The sequence below is a fragment of the Leucopleurus acutus genome, assembly GCF_964270905.1.
Source record: "Leucopleurus acutus genome assembly, chromosome: 13".
Taxonomy (NCBI): domain Eukaryota; kingdom Metazoa; phylum Chordata; class Mammalia; order Artiodactyla; family Delphinidae; genus Leucopleurus; species Leucopleurus acutus.
In genome coordinates, this window is record NC_139155.1 from 71,566,767 (window position 1) to 71,583,829 (window position 17,063).

At 47.9% G+C, this 17,063-nt stretch overlaps 1 protein-coding gene across 2 annotated transcripts in view; it reads right to left on the reverse strand.

Moving 5' to 3' along the window:
- Window positions 1–9,341, reverse strand: part of SGSM1 (small G protein signaling modulator 1) — a gene marked incomplete at both ends in the record, with an annotated part of 75,714 nt that extends 66,373 nt beyond the window's left edge. For both annotated transcript variants that reach the window (XM_082852508.1, XM_082852507.1), the window contains 2 exons: window positions 9,182–9,225; window positions 9,323–9,341. In XM_082852508.1, coding sequence (XP_082708634.1) covers window positions 9,182–9,225; window positions 9,323–9,341 — 63 coding nt within the window. The remainder of the gene's footprint in view (window positions 1–9,181; window positions 9,226–9,322) is intronic.
- Window positions 9,342–17,063: the final 7,722 nt, after the last annotated feature.

Genomic DNA, 17,063 nt, shown 5'->3' on the forward strand with positions numbered 1-17,063 from the left:
AACGTCTAGAACATGATAGAACTTTCTGGACATGCTGTATCCCTGTATTGTCCAATATGGTATCACTAGCCACGTGGGGCTATTGAAACGTGCCTAGTGCCATTGAGGAACAGTATTTAAAATGTAATTTTACTTGAGTTAAATGTAAATAGGCACACGTGACTAGTAGCCCACATTGGACAGTGCAGGTCTAGAATATAGTAGGTGCCCAATAAATGCTCATTATGATTATTATTAGAGATTGATATTATTATTAGAGGACTCACTGGGTTAGAAATTAGGAGACACTATTTCATTTCTGAGCACGTGGAGGTTGGGAAACTGTACTGTATTCACCTTTGTATCCCAGCATCTTTCAGAATGTTTTGTTTTTTTTTTTAATCTGTGAAAGGTTTATTTAAAACCATATTAAAGGACACCAACTGTATTAGGGTATTTGGGTTGTGGGTCCTTTACAGGTCCTGAGGATGATGGAGGATACCCTCTCCATATAGCAAGTACAAAGTGTTTGTACAATTTCAGGGTTTTGCACACCCCAGAGTAAAAATCTCTGATCCAGCAGACACCTGCGCACAGCAGGTCCCCAGGCAGCACTTGGGATCACAGCCAGGCACGGAGCATCAGAGTGGCCACCTCTACTGTTAGGGGCTGAGCTCCAAATGCAGGACCCTCAGGCTGTGAAGGTGCATGTCTGTGGTTTGTTGGCCTAGTTACCATCTCCCTGTCTGGTCATTTCACCTTGACTCTCCTCTGGGTCCCCTCCTTTGCTCTCACAGGGCTGACTCCACACTTCACCCCTCCAGGCTTGACCAATCAGAGCAATCCATCCCACAGCCATTGGCGCAAAAGGAGCACATGACCCAGGCTGGTCGGATGAGATGTAATCCTAAGACTTCTGCTAGAACCGTGGGGAAGGAGAAGCTCTGTTTGTCTCGATGTCAAGCTGGCATATTGTTTCCTGAGAGTGGCTGGGCAACCCTCTACCTCCCCATAGAGAGGAAGCATAAAGCTTACACAGACAAAAGCAGCACAGAGAGATGGAGAGAGATGGTCCTGATAACATCACTGGAACCCCTGGACACAGCTGTACATAAAGCCAGATCACTACAAACTTCCCAAACCCTTGAACCAATAGATCCATTTCTTAGCCTCTCTTTCCCTTTCTGCTTTATATTTATATGTTTATTTACTGTTTTAACTAGTTTTTTTTTTAGCAAGTTATCATCCAACTTGAATTGGATGGGGCTGGCTAAAATACCCTGCTCTGCTGCTTTGCAGCTGTGTGCCCTTACTTAGTCTCGTTTCTTAACCTCTATGAGCTTCAATTTCCTCTTCAGTAAAGAGGAGTTGCTATTCTGTACCTACTCTATAGGAAAATTGCTTTGTGGATTAAATGAGACAGAGTAAAGCACTTAGAGTAGCGTTTAATAAATGGTAGTAGTAAAAATGTCTTTATTTCTTAAAAAAAAAAAAGAAATGATAGCTGCTCTAATTCTAACTTTCTATTTCAACATAATTCACTAAATAACAATAATTAGAGGAGAATTCATTCAATGCCCCAAGTATCGCCAAGTCCCTTGATCTCTTGGGGCTTTAGTTATCCAATTTTTGTATGGGGTCTACGGCAATAGGACCTGTTACTGTCCTTCACAAATGCCCAGAATCTGAGTTTCTTCAAGATTTTGTAAAGAAAAAGCACAAAAAAACTATTCATCTCCTATCTTCTTGTACTACTAAAAGAAAGAAAAATACGCTGCCCCCATTGGAGTTCAGCCCTCCTAGCTGCCTCACCTGGGGGCTCACAGCAGCTAAGCGGCAGGGCCAGCAGGCTCACGAGGGTTTCTGACCTCCTGAGGCTGAGGGATTACCTCCACGGGGGCCGATGAGCAGTCAGACACAGAGGGAACCTCCAGCTGCCCACCCGAGGATGGCAATGCCATCCGTCAAGACTCAGCCTTGCAGACTCCTACTCAAGGGCTCAGTCCCACTGGATCCCCTTCCTAGGCTACAGCACTGCTGCTGTGGTCCTGGCACCCCCCAGCCCGAGGCTTACCCAAGGAGATCAAGATCCCATGCTGAGGGCATCTGCAAGTTCAACGTGACCAGAAAGGGCAGCAAAATGTCCTTCTGCAAACGAGTTCCATCTCACTCTTAACTGCGTGAGCCAAGCACTGTGCCTGGTCCCTCCACAAATACTGTCAAACCCCCGTGTGACGGCATAAACGAGTGGTAGATGATGCCCTGGCCATCTGATACACAAGGAAACTCAAGCCAGAGAGATTCCCACAGCTCCTAAACGGCAGGGCTGCAACCTGAACTCAAGGCTGTCTGGCTCTAAAGCTTGGCCTTATCCCTAACTCCACACTCTCGTCATAGCTTATAACCACATTGGTTTTGGCTCCAGAGTTCAGAGCTGGGTCCTGGAGCCAGACCCCCGAGCTGTACCACTTACAGTCTCCACGACCGCACGGGTGTTACTTGCCATCTCTGTGCCTCAATATCCTTCTCTATTAGGGAGAACGTTTTATCCACTCCACGGGGCACTGAGATACTTAAATGAAGTCATTCATATAAAATGCTCAGTAAATGCTGTTTTAAAAAACTTGATCCTATTAGAATGGCTTTAGTCGAGCCCTTGTTTTCCTTGAGTGAAGGCTCCCCAAAAGTCTTATCAGCTACTGAGTATAATAAGTCTTAAATACAGACTTGGCAAATTCAGAGTAGAGAAAACACAGGAGAGACTTGGCTCTTGTAAAGAGATGCCGGTCAAATTAGATGGCTCGATGTTCTTAGAATCCCTGAGCCGTCCGACCTTGTCCACTTAGAAAGCAGGAGAATGAGACAGGGAGAAGGGACCTGCTAGGAGGCCACAGGTCGTTAGGCGCAGAGTTGGGACAAGGACTCAGGTGTCCTCACCTCCCATCCTGGGGTCTGCAGCCAACAACTGTGGGTCCAACTGGGTGACAGAAATGCACTTTCCCACCTGCCAACCAGCAGCAAAAGCTACCACCCTCTCGCAGAGCCCCTCAGGAGGTTACTGCAGGGGGGACCCAGCCAGACTTCACGGGAGACATATCTAGGCAGGAAAGCCAGACTCCCTCCTGCCACCCCCATCACATCGAACCCAAGCCCACCACTATCCAAAGCTCCCGGAAGCCGCATTGCCAGAGATACAAAAAAAGCATCAAACCAGACTATGTGTGGATATAGCTGCATTATTCATGAGAACTTCTGCCGTTTTAAGTTCGAAAACACGACACACACCAACTGATTTGAGTCAACCCTGCAAGCAACAGGGAACCCCAAAATATCCCACCCAGTATTCCTGCTTTTGTTCATTCGATCAGCAAGCGTTTTCGGAACCTCCACTTGGCCCAGCAGAGGAGTGTGGGGCTGTGATTTCCAGCCCAAGAATGGAAAGCTCGGAAAGAACTAGATAGAAGTTTCCTCTCTTGCCTAATGACTTTGTATCCTCATTTGTCCCCTCCATGTATTGCCTGCCTGCAGCCACACATAGGTGAACTCACACTCCCCCCATGCTCAAAATCCCCCCACGGCTCCCATCTCACTCAGAGTAAAAGCCAAAGCTTCCGAGGGCCACAGGCCCTGCACGATGGGCCTCCTGTTCCTTCTCTGACCTTATCTCATCCTCCTTCATTCTTTTTCCCTTTGCTCCAGCCTCGCTGGCCTCCTCGCTATTCACTGTTCCCCACTCAAGGGCTTTGTATATGCTGTTCCCTCTGTCAGGAACACCCTTCCCACAGACGTCTGCCAAGCAGACAATGTCACCCTGTCAGAAAGGCCATCCCAGAGTGCCCCCTCTGGAGCGCGCTTCTCACCACTCTCCACCACCTTTCCTGCTTTATTTTCCTCATAGCTCCTGTCACTATATTTATTGTCTTACCTGTCCCCCAACTAGACTGTAAGCTGCACGAGAGCACGTGAGCAGGGATGTTGCTTTGTTCACTTCTCAATCTGCAGTTCCTACAACAGTGCCTGGCACCTAGTAGATGCTCAATAAATATTTGTGGAAAGAAGGAAAGAAGAGAGGAAGTTTTCTTCCAAGAGCTGGCAGAAAGGGTCTGTCCTGGCCCCTGCTGCCAAATGAAACTTCCTGAAGTACAACTCCAAGCAAGACCTCCCCTGTTCATAAATCTTCTAGAGCTCCCTACTATCTGATGGAGCAAAGGCTGCCGCCTGGCATCCACAGCCCTGCACAAGCTGGGGCTAATGGACCTTTCCTGACTCATCTCCTTCCCCTACACACATCTGACCCCCAAGCCTGCTTCCAGGGACTCTGCTGTAGCTTGTAGCTCCCTACCTCTGCCCTCTGTGAATCAGGGGCCACGAGGCCACCCTTCAGATCCTGAGAATGTGGGACTTGAATCCTGGCTTCTCCACAGGCTGGCTGTGCAACCTTAAAGCGAGCTGCTTACCATCTCTGTGCCTCCAGGTCCTCTTCTATAAAGTGAAGGAGATGGTTATTCTCCCTCTTAGGGCTGTCTTTCTGAGTAAAGAAGGTGGCATGTGGGGGCCAATCAGCAAAGCAGTGCTGTTCTGAGCTGGATACTTCCTTGTGATGGGGGCTGTCCTGTGCTTTGTAGGATGTTGAGTAGCATCCCTGTCTCTTCCCACTAGATGCCAGTAGCACCCCCAGCTATGACAACCAAAAATGTCTCCAGATGTTGCCAAATGTCCCCTGGGGCAGGGTTGCCAGATTTAGCAATACATACTCATTCTAAAAAATTGTTTGTTGTTTATCTGAAATTTGAATTTAACTGTGTGACCTGTATGTTATCTGGCAATCCTACCTGGGTGGCAAAATTGTGCCCCCTCCTTCACTAAGAGCCACCGGGTTAGACTGACACCACCACAGGGTCCTAGTACTAACATCAGCTGTTTCCCTCTTGATTTCCTCCAACCTTCTCAACACGTCCCACCTACCTCCCCTCTCATGATCCCCCACTCAGGAGCTGGGAGGCTGAGTCCCCAGACAAGCCCAGCTCAGCCACTGTGAGGATGGCTCCCCAGGACAGCCCTCACACCAGCTCCAGTGTGCAGAGCATAGCTTCCTCTCTAGCACCCACCTCATCGCCCTGCCTCTTTCCCAGGGTCTCTCCTCTGGCCCACAAGCCCCTGCCTTCTCCCCTCCAATTAAGAGGCCTCCCAGGCCCAGCCCTGAGGCAGGAAAACAAGGCAGTTAGACACTCTGCTTCCCTTATCAACTCGTGTCACGTGGCTAGCTCCTTTAGTGGCAGTCGTCATGGCAACGGGAAGCCAGTCCCTGAGGCTCTGGGAACCAAAACAAAATTAAGGGGTGGAGGCGGGGAGGGAAAAGGAGGGGAGGGCTAATCGAGCCAGGAAGGAGCCAGGATAGAGTTGGTTGGATTTAACTGGAGGAAATTATGCTGAGGCCACGCTGTCCCCAGCTTTCCCTGGGTGGTGCTGGGGAGACAGAAAATAAAAAGATTCCTGTCCTGGAGAAGCTCAGACTAACGTGGTGGGTCACATGGTTTACCCTGATAGGTGAGTAATTTTCACCCCCATTATGAATAAACTGAAACCCAGATACGTGTGAAGGTAAAGACAGATGCTTGCCCAAGTTGTACAATTGATAAGCAATGAGTTTCGGCTCCACCCTCTTCTTTCCATATTCCTCATGTCCTCCCCACTCCTTTCCTCTTGCTTTTAGGAGAGGACCACATGCTCTGCCCCCTCTGCATGTGGCACCACTGTCCTTTCTCTCTGCACTCCAGCCACTTCCTAGTCCTTCCATTCCTTGTCTGTAGTGCTCCCTCCAGCCACAAAGTCTTTGCATGTGCAGTTCCCTCTGCCAGGAATGGTTTTCCTCTGTCTCTTGCTACCTCATACCTTCACCTAAAAAGCCTACTTATCCTTCACACATCTTCTTAAACATCACTTCCTCCGAGAAGCCCTCCTGAGCCACCTGCATGCAGTTATATGTTCTTGTGATGCCAAGTGCTTCTACTTCAGACCTCAGTGCACAGCCTGCAATCATCCTTTTAATTACATTCGGATGTCTGTCAGGGTCTGTCCACCGTACTGGAATGTAAGCCCCCAGAGGGCAGGGCCGATCTTGTTCACTGTGGGATCCACAGAGCCCAGCTGAGTCAGCACTAGATGGAACTTCCAGCCCCACAGGCTCTACTAGCCTTTGTAGCTTCAGTGGCTCAGACAAAGTTTGCAGACCTGCTTGGCTTATCTACAGAAACTGACTGTTAAGCCGCCCCTTCCAGAAAGAAGGATGGGAGGGGCCTCTGGGCGAGGCTGTGACAGGCAGGGATGTGGTTCTGAACCCAGAGGGTGGAGAGAAGGAAGACCTCAATCAATTCCCAGTTTTCTAAGCAAAGAGCTCCCCTTCACCATTCCATTGGAGATGCTCTCCAAAGAGGTAGGCAGAGGAAGGAAAGGAGAGAGGAGATCTGCTTTGGGGGGGCATGGATTTGTCACCACGCCCTTGGGGGCACCCATGCTGAACAGGGGGCTCACAGACAGAAGACTGTTCCCCTTCACTGGTTCTGTGCCCTTGAAACACTTCGCTTACTCTCTCTGGGCCAGTTTTCTTATCTGTACAATGGAAATTATACCACCCACACATGCTGAGATTGTGGCACTGTGTAGATGTGGATGGGCATGTTTGTGATTTAGGGGGTAAGACAGCCTGGCTCTAACACCAGACAGGCCAGGGGGATAAGTCCCTTCTGGGCTGTGTGCTCTTGAGGAATTCACTCCTCCTCTCTGAGCCTCAGTTTCCTTGTCTGAAAATGGGAACAACCTCATTCACTTCATAAAATTACTGTGCACACAGGATACGGCACAGAGTAGCCCCCAGTAAGTGGAAGCACTAATTACTAAAACGATGTGCCCCACGAAATGCAAAATTTAGAAACAGCTATCAACTTGCAACTATAAGTCTTGCCTTCTGATTGCAGATCGGGGTCAATGGGCACTCGAGGTCCTTTGCCGAAACTTGCAAGGTTCTGCCTCTGCACCCCGCCCCCCCTGCCCCCCACCCAGGCATCAAGCAGGATGCCAAGAGGTCCCTCTGACCAGGAGATGGCCTCGGCCTCGAGCCAGGCAGAAAGCTCATCCCAAGCCCCAAACTCAGCTGCTCCCAGGAGAGAGAATGCAGCCTCAGACCGCTGGCCACCAGGCGAGAAGTCCCCCACAGCCTGGCCAATAACCCAAACTAGACTGACATGGATGGGACCTCCAGGGACACTGAACCAATGCTCCCTCCTCCAGATATGGAAACTGTGTCCCTGAGAGGGGAAGGAACTCGTCCAGGGCATCGAGGGAGCTGGTAGCAGAGGTGGGTTCAGGGCCCCAGCTGGAGGCCTGCCCAGAACCAGGGAAGCACTCCCTCCAAGATGTTCACAAGCTCTTCTGCCTGTAGGTCCCCTCCCCCAACCTCTTGTTGAACCAGTCAAGCATTTCCTTAAAAACACAGCCACTCCAGGTGAAAACATTTGGGGAGCACATATTACACCTAGGTTTAATTAAACAATGAACAAAAAAATTGTATGTTTTTAACCTGAAGGGTTTTGGGCGGGAGGTCTATACACACTTCCCCCCGAAACAATCAGAATATGTAGGTTTTGATGGAAACAGGGTCTAGACAGAGCTTTCTTCAGGTCCCCACAGGGGTCTCTAAGAGGCCTGAGCTGAAAAGTTCTGGGCCTTTCTGAGGGATTCCATGTAGCCTGTATGTCTCCTTATTCAGAAACGCTAGAATGGGCAGTCAGCCTGGAGCTGATTCTTTTAGCAACAATGGGACATGCCACACACTGAGACATATGCACAGACACATGCCCACGCTCCCCAAGCGGGGAGGGGCAGCAACAGGTTCCAGCCTCCAGGCTGCCCTTGGTGGTATCTGCCACCGTGCGGGGAGGGGCTTCTTGGTGGACAGCACTGTTACCAGATACTGACACCCTCAACATACACAGAGGCACAGGATCAGGTCAGCCCCCGAGGTCTGCGGCCATTCCTGGTCTAGGGCTGAGCACTTAGGATGCAGATGTGAGGCAGGCTCAGCAGCAATGGGGTCTCACGTGGAGGGATGCGGGTGACATGAGGAGGGCGATGCACACACACGGACACAGCCTCACTCATACACACATGGTCACAGCTCACTCATTCACACACAGACTCATGCATCCCATGTCACATGCACACACACGGTCACAACCTCACTCATTCACAGAGATTCCCACATCACACAGATACACATCATAATCACAAAAACAGATAAAAACACAGACACACGGATGCATGTACACATAGAGATACACTTAGATATCTCCAGGCAGATGCACACATGTTCTCAGATACAGATACTCACGGCTACATGTCCTCACCCACACAGACATGTGCATGCACGTACACACACAAAAAAACACACGCAGTCCAGGTATCTAAATGCTTCCCCAGGCACCCATCACTATAGATTCTCCCACTCTCCGAGAAGTCATGAACTATTAACTCTAAGGCTAGACTGAGCTTCCGTCTAACCCCAGGGAGAGTGAAGGGGCAGAGGGGCAGCTGAACCCTGACTAATTCTCACCCTCGTTCGAGGGGGGGGTGGGGTGGGGGTCAGGGGGGCCTGCCTGCCAGGGGAGCATGCGCACATGCCTCAAATGGAGTAACCCACTGAACTGGGACTCTCAGGGAGGGAGTCCCCTGGCTCCTGGGGGTGGCTCCAAGGACTGAGAATTTCGGGGAGGGGTAGGTGGGGAGCTTTATTTCCCCGTAGTGACTTCCTCCCCTTTCCCAAAGTCTGGTGCTCCTGCTGCAGTCCCATCCAGCCCGCCCCCAGCAACATGCCCTGTCAGCACCGCCAAGTGCTTTTCTCACCTTGGCGAGAGCCACCAACCTGCTCTTCCACAAGAGGGGGTCCTACTCAGACACATCCAGGTGTGCCTCCACCTGGAGGGCCCTCACACAGCAGTCGCCCCTGCACACAGCACAAAAACACCAAGGGCCCCCCACCAATAATCTCACCCCCAAGCTCACCCGCTTCTAGCCCCGTGGGGTCAGCACCCAAGCAGGGTAGCTCCACATCCCAGGAGGCCACCGCTCCTTTGCAGACGCTTTCCGGGCTGGCTGCGGTGGCTCCCTGCCCTGTGGGTCGCGCCCCCGGCCCCCGCTCGGCACTTACCTCCTTCTTGACGGTGCGCAGCAACCTCTGCCGGGTCTCCGCCTCTGTGGGGTGACACGGGGGAACTGCCGCTCAGCCGAGGGCTGGGGGCCGCGGCTCGGGGCTGCCCTCCCGCCGCCCCCGCGCCCCGCGTCCCCTTACCCGCCAGCCCTGAAGCCATGGCTGCGCCCGCTGCGATCCGAGTGCGGCCGGCGGCGGTGGCTCCTAGGGGCTTCTCCCGGCTGCTGCGGCCGCGGCGGGGCGGGGCGAGCGCCGAGTGACGGTCAAGGCGCCAGACGTCAGGCCGGGCCGCGGCTGCCCCACCCTCCGAAGAGCCACGCTGCGCCGCCCAGGCCCTAGCTGAGGCTCCGCGCGGCCCGACACACACGCTCACCCCCGCGCATCCGGCGCGTCCCGCGCATCCCGCGCATCCCGCGCCTGGACCTCCCTCCTGAGGGACCGCCCCCCCACCTCCATGCCCACCCGCCTTCTATGCGGCCGGGAAGGACAGCATCATTTATTCAATGTCTGCTGTGTGCGAGGCTTGGAAGTGGCGGGAGACGGTGGGGCTACTATCGACACTCTACTAGCTTCGGTTTCCTTATCTTTAAAGTGGGTATAAAATGATCACCTCATGGGAATAATATGAGACTTAAATGAAGTACTGAATGTAAAGCGCTTAGCACACACCTAGGAGAAAAAGGCCAGCAACCATAAAAGATAGCTGTGCTGCTACTATTACTGTTGTTGTTATTATTATTATTATTACAGGCATACCTCGTTTTATTCTGCTTTGCTTTTTTTTTCATTTTAAAAACTTTACCATGGACATTTTCAAACATATATAAAAGTAGAGAGAATAGCATAATAAACCGGATTTACCCATCCCCAGTTATTAATATACAGCCAATCTTTTCTTTTTTATACCTCATTTGTGTCCTACCCCCGACACCATTATCATTTCATCTATAAATATTTCAGTGTATCTCTGAAATATAAGAACTCTTTTTGTTTACAACAAAACCCCAATCTCATTATCAGACCTAAAAATTAACACTAAAGTCTTAATAACAACAAATATCCAGTCAGTGTTCACATTTTCCCAGTCAACTTATAGATTTCAGTCTATTTTCAACTAAAGTATTGCTTGTGTCTTATACCCTTTATTGCACTTTGCAGATATTGTGGGTTTTGTTTTTTACAAATGGAAAGTTTGTGGCAACCCTGAATTTAGCAAGTGTATCGGTGCTATTTTCCCGATAGCATTCGTTTGCTTTGTGTCTCTGTCACATTTTGGTAATTCTCACAATATTTCAAACCCTCCACCTGCAAAAAGATTGACTCCTCAATGAAGGCTTGGATGACAGCATTTTTTAGCAATAAAGTATTTTGAAATTAAGATATGTCCATTTTTTTTAGACATAATGCTATTGCAAACTTAATGGACTGCAGTATAGTGTAAACATAACTTTTATGAGCACTGGGAAACTGAAACATTTGTGTGACTTGCTTTATTTTGCTATTCACGCTTTTTTTGTGATGATCTGGAACTGAAGCCGCCATATCTTTGAGGTATGCGGTATTATTAAGAATCTTCCAAGGCACACTGGTTCTCCATCCAGGAGATGCCAGGCCTTGAGGGGCTCCCTCCCCCACATGCAGGTCATTGGGAGAGTGGGGTCCTGGCAGGACCCCAATAGGGGCACCTGTCAGCCAGGATCTCCAGGGCTGGGCAGGCAATGGGCTCTTTGGGACCAAGGTTTGTTCCACAAAGTTCCTGACTGCATCCACCCAGGATGCATCTCAGGTCTATATTTATTGAGCACCTACTATGTGCCAGGTTACTGTGCTGGGGATACTGAAGTGAGCAAGACAGACAAAATGCCTCACTTTGTGGGGCTTAGGGAATAGACAGCAAAATAAATAAGCAGATGATATAGTAGGATGGAAGCTTCTGGAGAAAAATAAAGTAGGCAAAGCAGAGAGGGAGGGCCCAGACGGGTGGGCTTTGTATTTTGAAGTGGGGTAGCTGAGAGAGGCCCCACTGAAGAGATGCCATTTGAGCAAAGGCAAAGGAGTAGGCTGTGGGGATTTCTGGAGGAAGAGCATTCCAGGCAAAGGGAACAGCAAGTGCAAAGACCCTGAGGTGGGAGTGCGCCCACTGAGTGTGATGACAAGCTGAGAAGCCAGTGGGGCTGGAGTGGCACAAACAAGGAGCACAATGGTGGGCCAAGGTCCTGTAAGGCCTTGAAGTCCACTTTAGGGTTTGCATCCTGCCCCAGAGGGGCCCCCACTATTCAGTTTTCCTTTCAGAAGGACTGAGGACAGCTCAGAGTGTGCCCTCTCCCTGCAGCCGTGGATCCAGAGTCCCCTCTTTTCCATTTGTCAGTGTCAGGGGCCTTTGACCATAAGCCACAGGTTCTGACTTTGGCTAACTTAGCAAAAGGGAATAGACTGGAAGGATAATGGGCATTCCCAGAGTCCAAGGGAGGCTGGAAGACTCAGAAATGGGATGAAAACCAAGGCAGCTCTGGAAGGCCAGAAAGAGACTCTTGGGAATAGTCGTCTGACAAAGACCTTAGAGCACCACCACTCAGGTGACAGGAGCTCCACCTATTTAAGGCCCTGCTCCAGAGAGGGAGCATCTGATTGGTCTGGCCTGGGTCACAAAGCCTGCTCCTTCTGTGGGAGGGGAGTCTCAATCACACTCCCCCCACCTCACTGTCTCCAGTGCAGGTGCCCAGAATATGAGAAAGAGTTGCCTATTGGCAAAAGAAAAAAAAAAATGGTAATACACGAACAGCAGTCAGAATTCTGACCCCAGGGCTCAAGAGATTGATCCAGTGGTTCTATCCTTGACTGTGCCCCTAGGATAATTGTGGTACTTTAGAAAAGTAGGGTGCCCAGGCCCCACTATGGGGAGCCATTTCTCAAAATCCATGTTTTTCCTTCTGCCAAGCACTAGGCATGGATAGGTGACCTGTGATGGTCCCTCCTTGAAAACCTGGAGCTTTTCTTCCAAAAAGAAGGACTTGATGAAGCTTGCTTTAATAGCAACAGGAAGATGGGCATCTGTGGGACCTGGATTTGCTCAGGTTTCTGAACCAGGAGCTTGGCTCTCTCCGCTGAAGTTAGACCGCTCCCCACTTGGGGCGCCATCACCTAAGATCAGCTTGGAAAGATCCCAAAGCCCTCCTCAGGGTCTGAGAATTCCACCATCTGACTCACAGCTACCCAGGCTTTGCCTCATACCTGTGCTGCTGACCACTGGTGCAGCTGCGGGAACCGGCGGGAAAGGCCTGTTTCTCCTGCAGTGTCTCTTTAGCGCCCTCTACTGAGAATACTCAGCATCGTGCTCAGTATAAAAGACAATCTTAAGGCAGTCTTGATTATTATGGAGGAGCCTCCCTTGGACTCCGGGAATGCCCGTTTTTCTTCTTAAGTTAGCCAAAGTCAGCTTCTGTGGCTTATGGCCAAAGACCCCTGAATACTTCCATTCACTATGGAAGAAAGAATTTGGAGTTGAAAAGCAATACACTGATTACTGGCACAACGGCATGACCCTATTGTGAAGTCATTGACCTAGAGTTTTCTCTTACTTGCAGTTGAAAACACCTTGCTGATAAAATTATTCTATGTAATGTGTTCATCTGTTTACATGAACATTTGTAAAAAAAAAAAAGTGACCTGCTTTTTCACTTAAAAATGAACATCTAGGGCTTCCCTGGTGGTGCAGTGGTTGAGAGTCCGCCTGCCGATGCAGGGGACACGGGTTCGTGCCCCGGTCTGGGAGGATCCCACGTGGCCGCGGAGCGGCTGGGCCCGTGAGCCATGGCCGCTGAGCCTGCGCGTCCGGAGCCTGTGCTCCGCAACGGGAGAGGCCACAACAGTGAGAGGCCCGCGTACCGCAAAAAAAAAAAAAAAAAAAAAAGAACATCTCTCTATGTCAATAAATATAGATCTAGATCACTCCAGGCACATGGAAGAGCAGGTGCAAAGCCCCTGGGGCGGGAATGAGCATGCCTAGACAAAGAAGAGAATGGATGTGGTGGAGACTGTAACACAGTGAGTACTTAAGGCTCCTCCAGTCCATAACTCCCTAAAAAAACCCAGGAGAGTCTTGATTTCCTTCTTACCGTCTCGTTCCACATTCTATCCATCAGCAAGCCTTTTTAATTTACTGTGGTAACAGTCACATAACATTCACCATTCCAACCATTTTAAAGTGGACAATTCAGTGGTATTTAGTACATTCACATGTGATGAAGCCATCACCACTCTCTAGTTCCAGAACACTTCTCCATCTCAAAGGAAGCCCTGTACCCATTAAGCAGTCACTCCACATTTCCCCCTTCCCCCAACTTTTGGCAACCACTAATCTGCTTTTTGTACCTATCAGTTTGCCTGTTCTGGAGATTTTATGTAAGTTAAATGATCAGTAGGTAGGTAGCCTTGTGTCCAGCTTCTTTGACATACCATATTTTTGAGATTCATCTATGTTGTAGCATGTATCAGTACTTCATTCCTTTTTACGGCTTAAGAATTTCCATTTTATGGACATACCACATTTTGTTTCTTCATTCATTAGTGGATGGACATTTGGATTGTTTCCACCTTTTGGCTGTTGTGAATAATGCTGCTATGGATAGTGCTGTATACTTCGGTGTACAAGATTTTATGTGGACAAATATTTTTATTTAACTTGGAGTGTAATTGCTGGGTGCTATAGACTGAGTGTTGATGTTCCCCTCAAATTTATATGTTGACATCTAATCCCCAGTGTGACAGTATTTGGAGGTAGGACCTTTTGGGGGTGATTAGGTCAGGGGGATGGAACCCTCATGAATGAGATTAGTGCCCTTATAAGATACCCCAGAGAGCTCTTTGGCCCCTTCCACCACGTGAAGACACAGCAAGAAGATAGCCATCTATGAATCAGGAAGTGGGCTCTCACCAGACACTGAATTTGTCAGTGCCTCGATCTTGGACTTTCTGGTCTTCAGAACTGTGAGAAATAAATTTCTGTTGTTTATAAGCCACCTAGTCTATGGTATTTTGTTATAACAGTCCAAACTGACTAAGACATGGGTCACATGGTCATTCTATGCTTAACGTTTTGAGGAACCTCCATATTCTTTTCCATAGTGACTGTACCATTTTGTATTCCTACCAGCAATGTACAAGGATTTCAATTTTTTCACATCCTTGCTAAAACCTATTTTCCTTTTTAAAAATTATAGTGATCCTAGTGGGTGTGAAGTGGTATCTGATTGTGATTTTGATTTGCATTTTCCTAATGACTAATGATGTTGAACATCTTTTCATATGCTTGTAAGCCATTTGTATAACTTCTTTGGAGAAGTTTTATTCTAGTCTTTTGCTCTTTTTAAATTGAATTGTCTTTTTGTTGGTGAGTTGTATGAATTCTTTATGTATTCTGGATACTAGACTCTTATTACATATATGGCTTGCAAATATTTTCTTCCATTCTGTGGGTTATCTTTTCTCTTTCTTGATAGCAGCCTATTGAGATAGTGCAAAAAACTTTTTAAATTTTTATAAAGTCCAATTTATGTATTTTTTCTTTTGTTGCTTGTGATTAAAAAATATTTTTTTTGTCCGCTCCACAGGGCATGTGGAATCTTAGTTCCCCAACCAGGGATCGAACCTGTGCCCCCTGCATTGGAGGCATGGAGTCTTAACCACTGGACCACCAGGGAAGTCCCTGTTGCTTGTGATTTTGATGCCATATCTAAGAAACCATATCCAAAACCAAGGTTATGCCTATTTGCCCCTATGTTTTCTTCTAAGAGTTTTATAGGTACAGCTCTTATATTTAAGTCTCCAATCCATTTTGAGTTAAGTTTTATATATGGTGTGAGGTAAGGGTCCAACTTCATTTGCATGTGGATATCCAGTTGTCCCAGTACCCTTTTTTCAAGAAACTATTGTTTCTAAAAATAAAGCTACCATATGATCCAGCAATCCCACTCCTGGACATATATCCAGAGAAAACCATAGTTCAAAAAGATACATGCACCCCAGTGTTCACTGCAGCACTATTTACAATAGCCAGGACATGGAAGCAACCTAAATGTCCATCAAGAGAGGAATGGATAAAGAAGATGTGGTACATATATACAATGGAATATTACTCAGCCATAAAAACAAACGAAATAATGCCATTTGCAGCAACATGGATGGACCTAGAGATTGTCATACTGAGTGAAGTAAGTCAGACAAAGAAGACAAATATCGTATGATATCACTTATATGTGGAATTTTAAAAAATGGTACTTATTTACGAAACAGAACTTATTTACAAAATAAGTTCTTATTTGCAAAACAGAACTAGAGTTACAAATGTAGAAAACAATCTTATGGTTAGCAAGGGGGGAGTGTGGGGCGAGGGATAACTTGGGAGATTGGGCTTGACGTATACACCCTACCATATATAAAATAGATAAGTAATAAGGACCTACTGTATAGCACAGGGAACTGTACTCAATACTAGGTAATGAGCTATATGGGAAAAGAATCTAAAAAAGAGTGGATATATGTATATGTATAACGGATTCACTGTGCTGTACAGCAGAAAGTAACACAACATTGTAAATCAACTATACTCCAATTAAAAAAAAAAAGAAACTATTGTTTCTCCATTGAATGGTCTTGGCAGCCTCTTGAAAACCAATTGATCATAGATGTATGGTCTCCTTTCTGGGCCCCCAATTTTATTCAGTTGATCTATATAACTATCCTTATTCCAGCACCTCAGTTTTGATAACTGTAAGGAAGTGTGAATCTACCAATTTTGTTCTTTTTAAAGATTGTTTTGACTATTTGAGGACTCTTGATATTCCATATGAATTTTTGGATCAGTGTTTTCATTTCTGCAAAAATGGTGTTGGGATTTTCCCTAAGGATTGTACTAATCTGTAGACAGTTTGGAGGAGTATTGCCGAAGTTTATAAAGTGGTTTCACAGTCATCACTTGGTCCTCATATTGTCCTTACGAGGTAAAGGTTGCAATCAGTGTTTCCCATTCTACACACAAGGAAACTGAGATCAATGAGATGGAATAACAAAGCCCAAGGTCTGGCTGTTAGGAGGTGACAGATCCAGGGCATGGAAAGCAGAAGGAATAATACATGCAGGGTTCAGAGGTGACAGCCAGTATGATACATTTGGGGAATTACACGTTGGTCAGTAAATTGAATACTGGGGTGTTGAAAGTGGGGTGGCTGAGAAAGCTCTGGGGTCCACTCAGGGAGGCAGAACCATATACTGGTTAAGACCACAGTCTCTGGTCAGACATACACAAGACTGAATTTCAACTCAGCTACTTGCCAGCTGTGTGACCTTGATCATGTCCCTTAACCTTCCTGAACTTCAGTTTCCTCATTTATAAGATGGGGGCAATAATGATCAATATAAGCTTGTTGTGAGAATGAAATGGATGCCAAGTGCTATATTCCTGGCATACAGAAAATGCTCAAGAAATAATAGTCTCTAGGGACTTCCCTGGTGGCGCAGTGGTTAAGAATCCACCTGCCAAGGCAGGGGACATGGGTTCGAGCCCTGGTCTAGGAAGATCCCACATGCCGCGGAGCAACTAAGCCCATGCGCCACAACTACTGAGCCTGTGCTCTAGAGCCCACGAGCCACAACTACTGAGCCCGCATGCCACAACTACTGAAGCTCGCATGCCTAGAGCCTGTGCTCCACAACAAGAGAAGCCACCGCAATGAGAAGCCCACACACCACAATGAAGAGTAGCCCCAGCTCGCCGCAACTAGAGAAAGCCCACACTCAGCAACAAAGACTCAACACAGCCAAAAATAAACAAATAAATTTATAAAAAAAACCCGTCTCCAGTCTCCAAACTTCAAAATCTGATTGG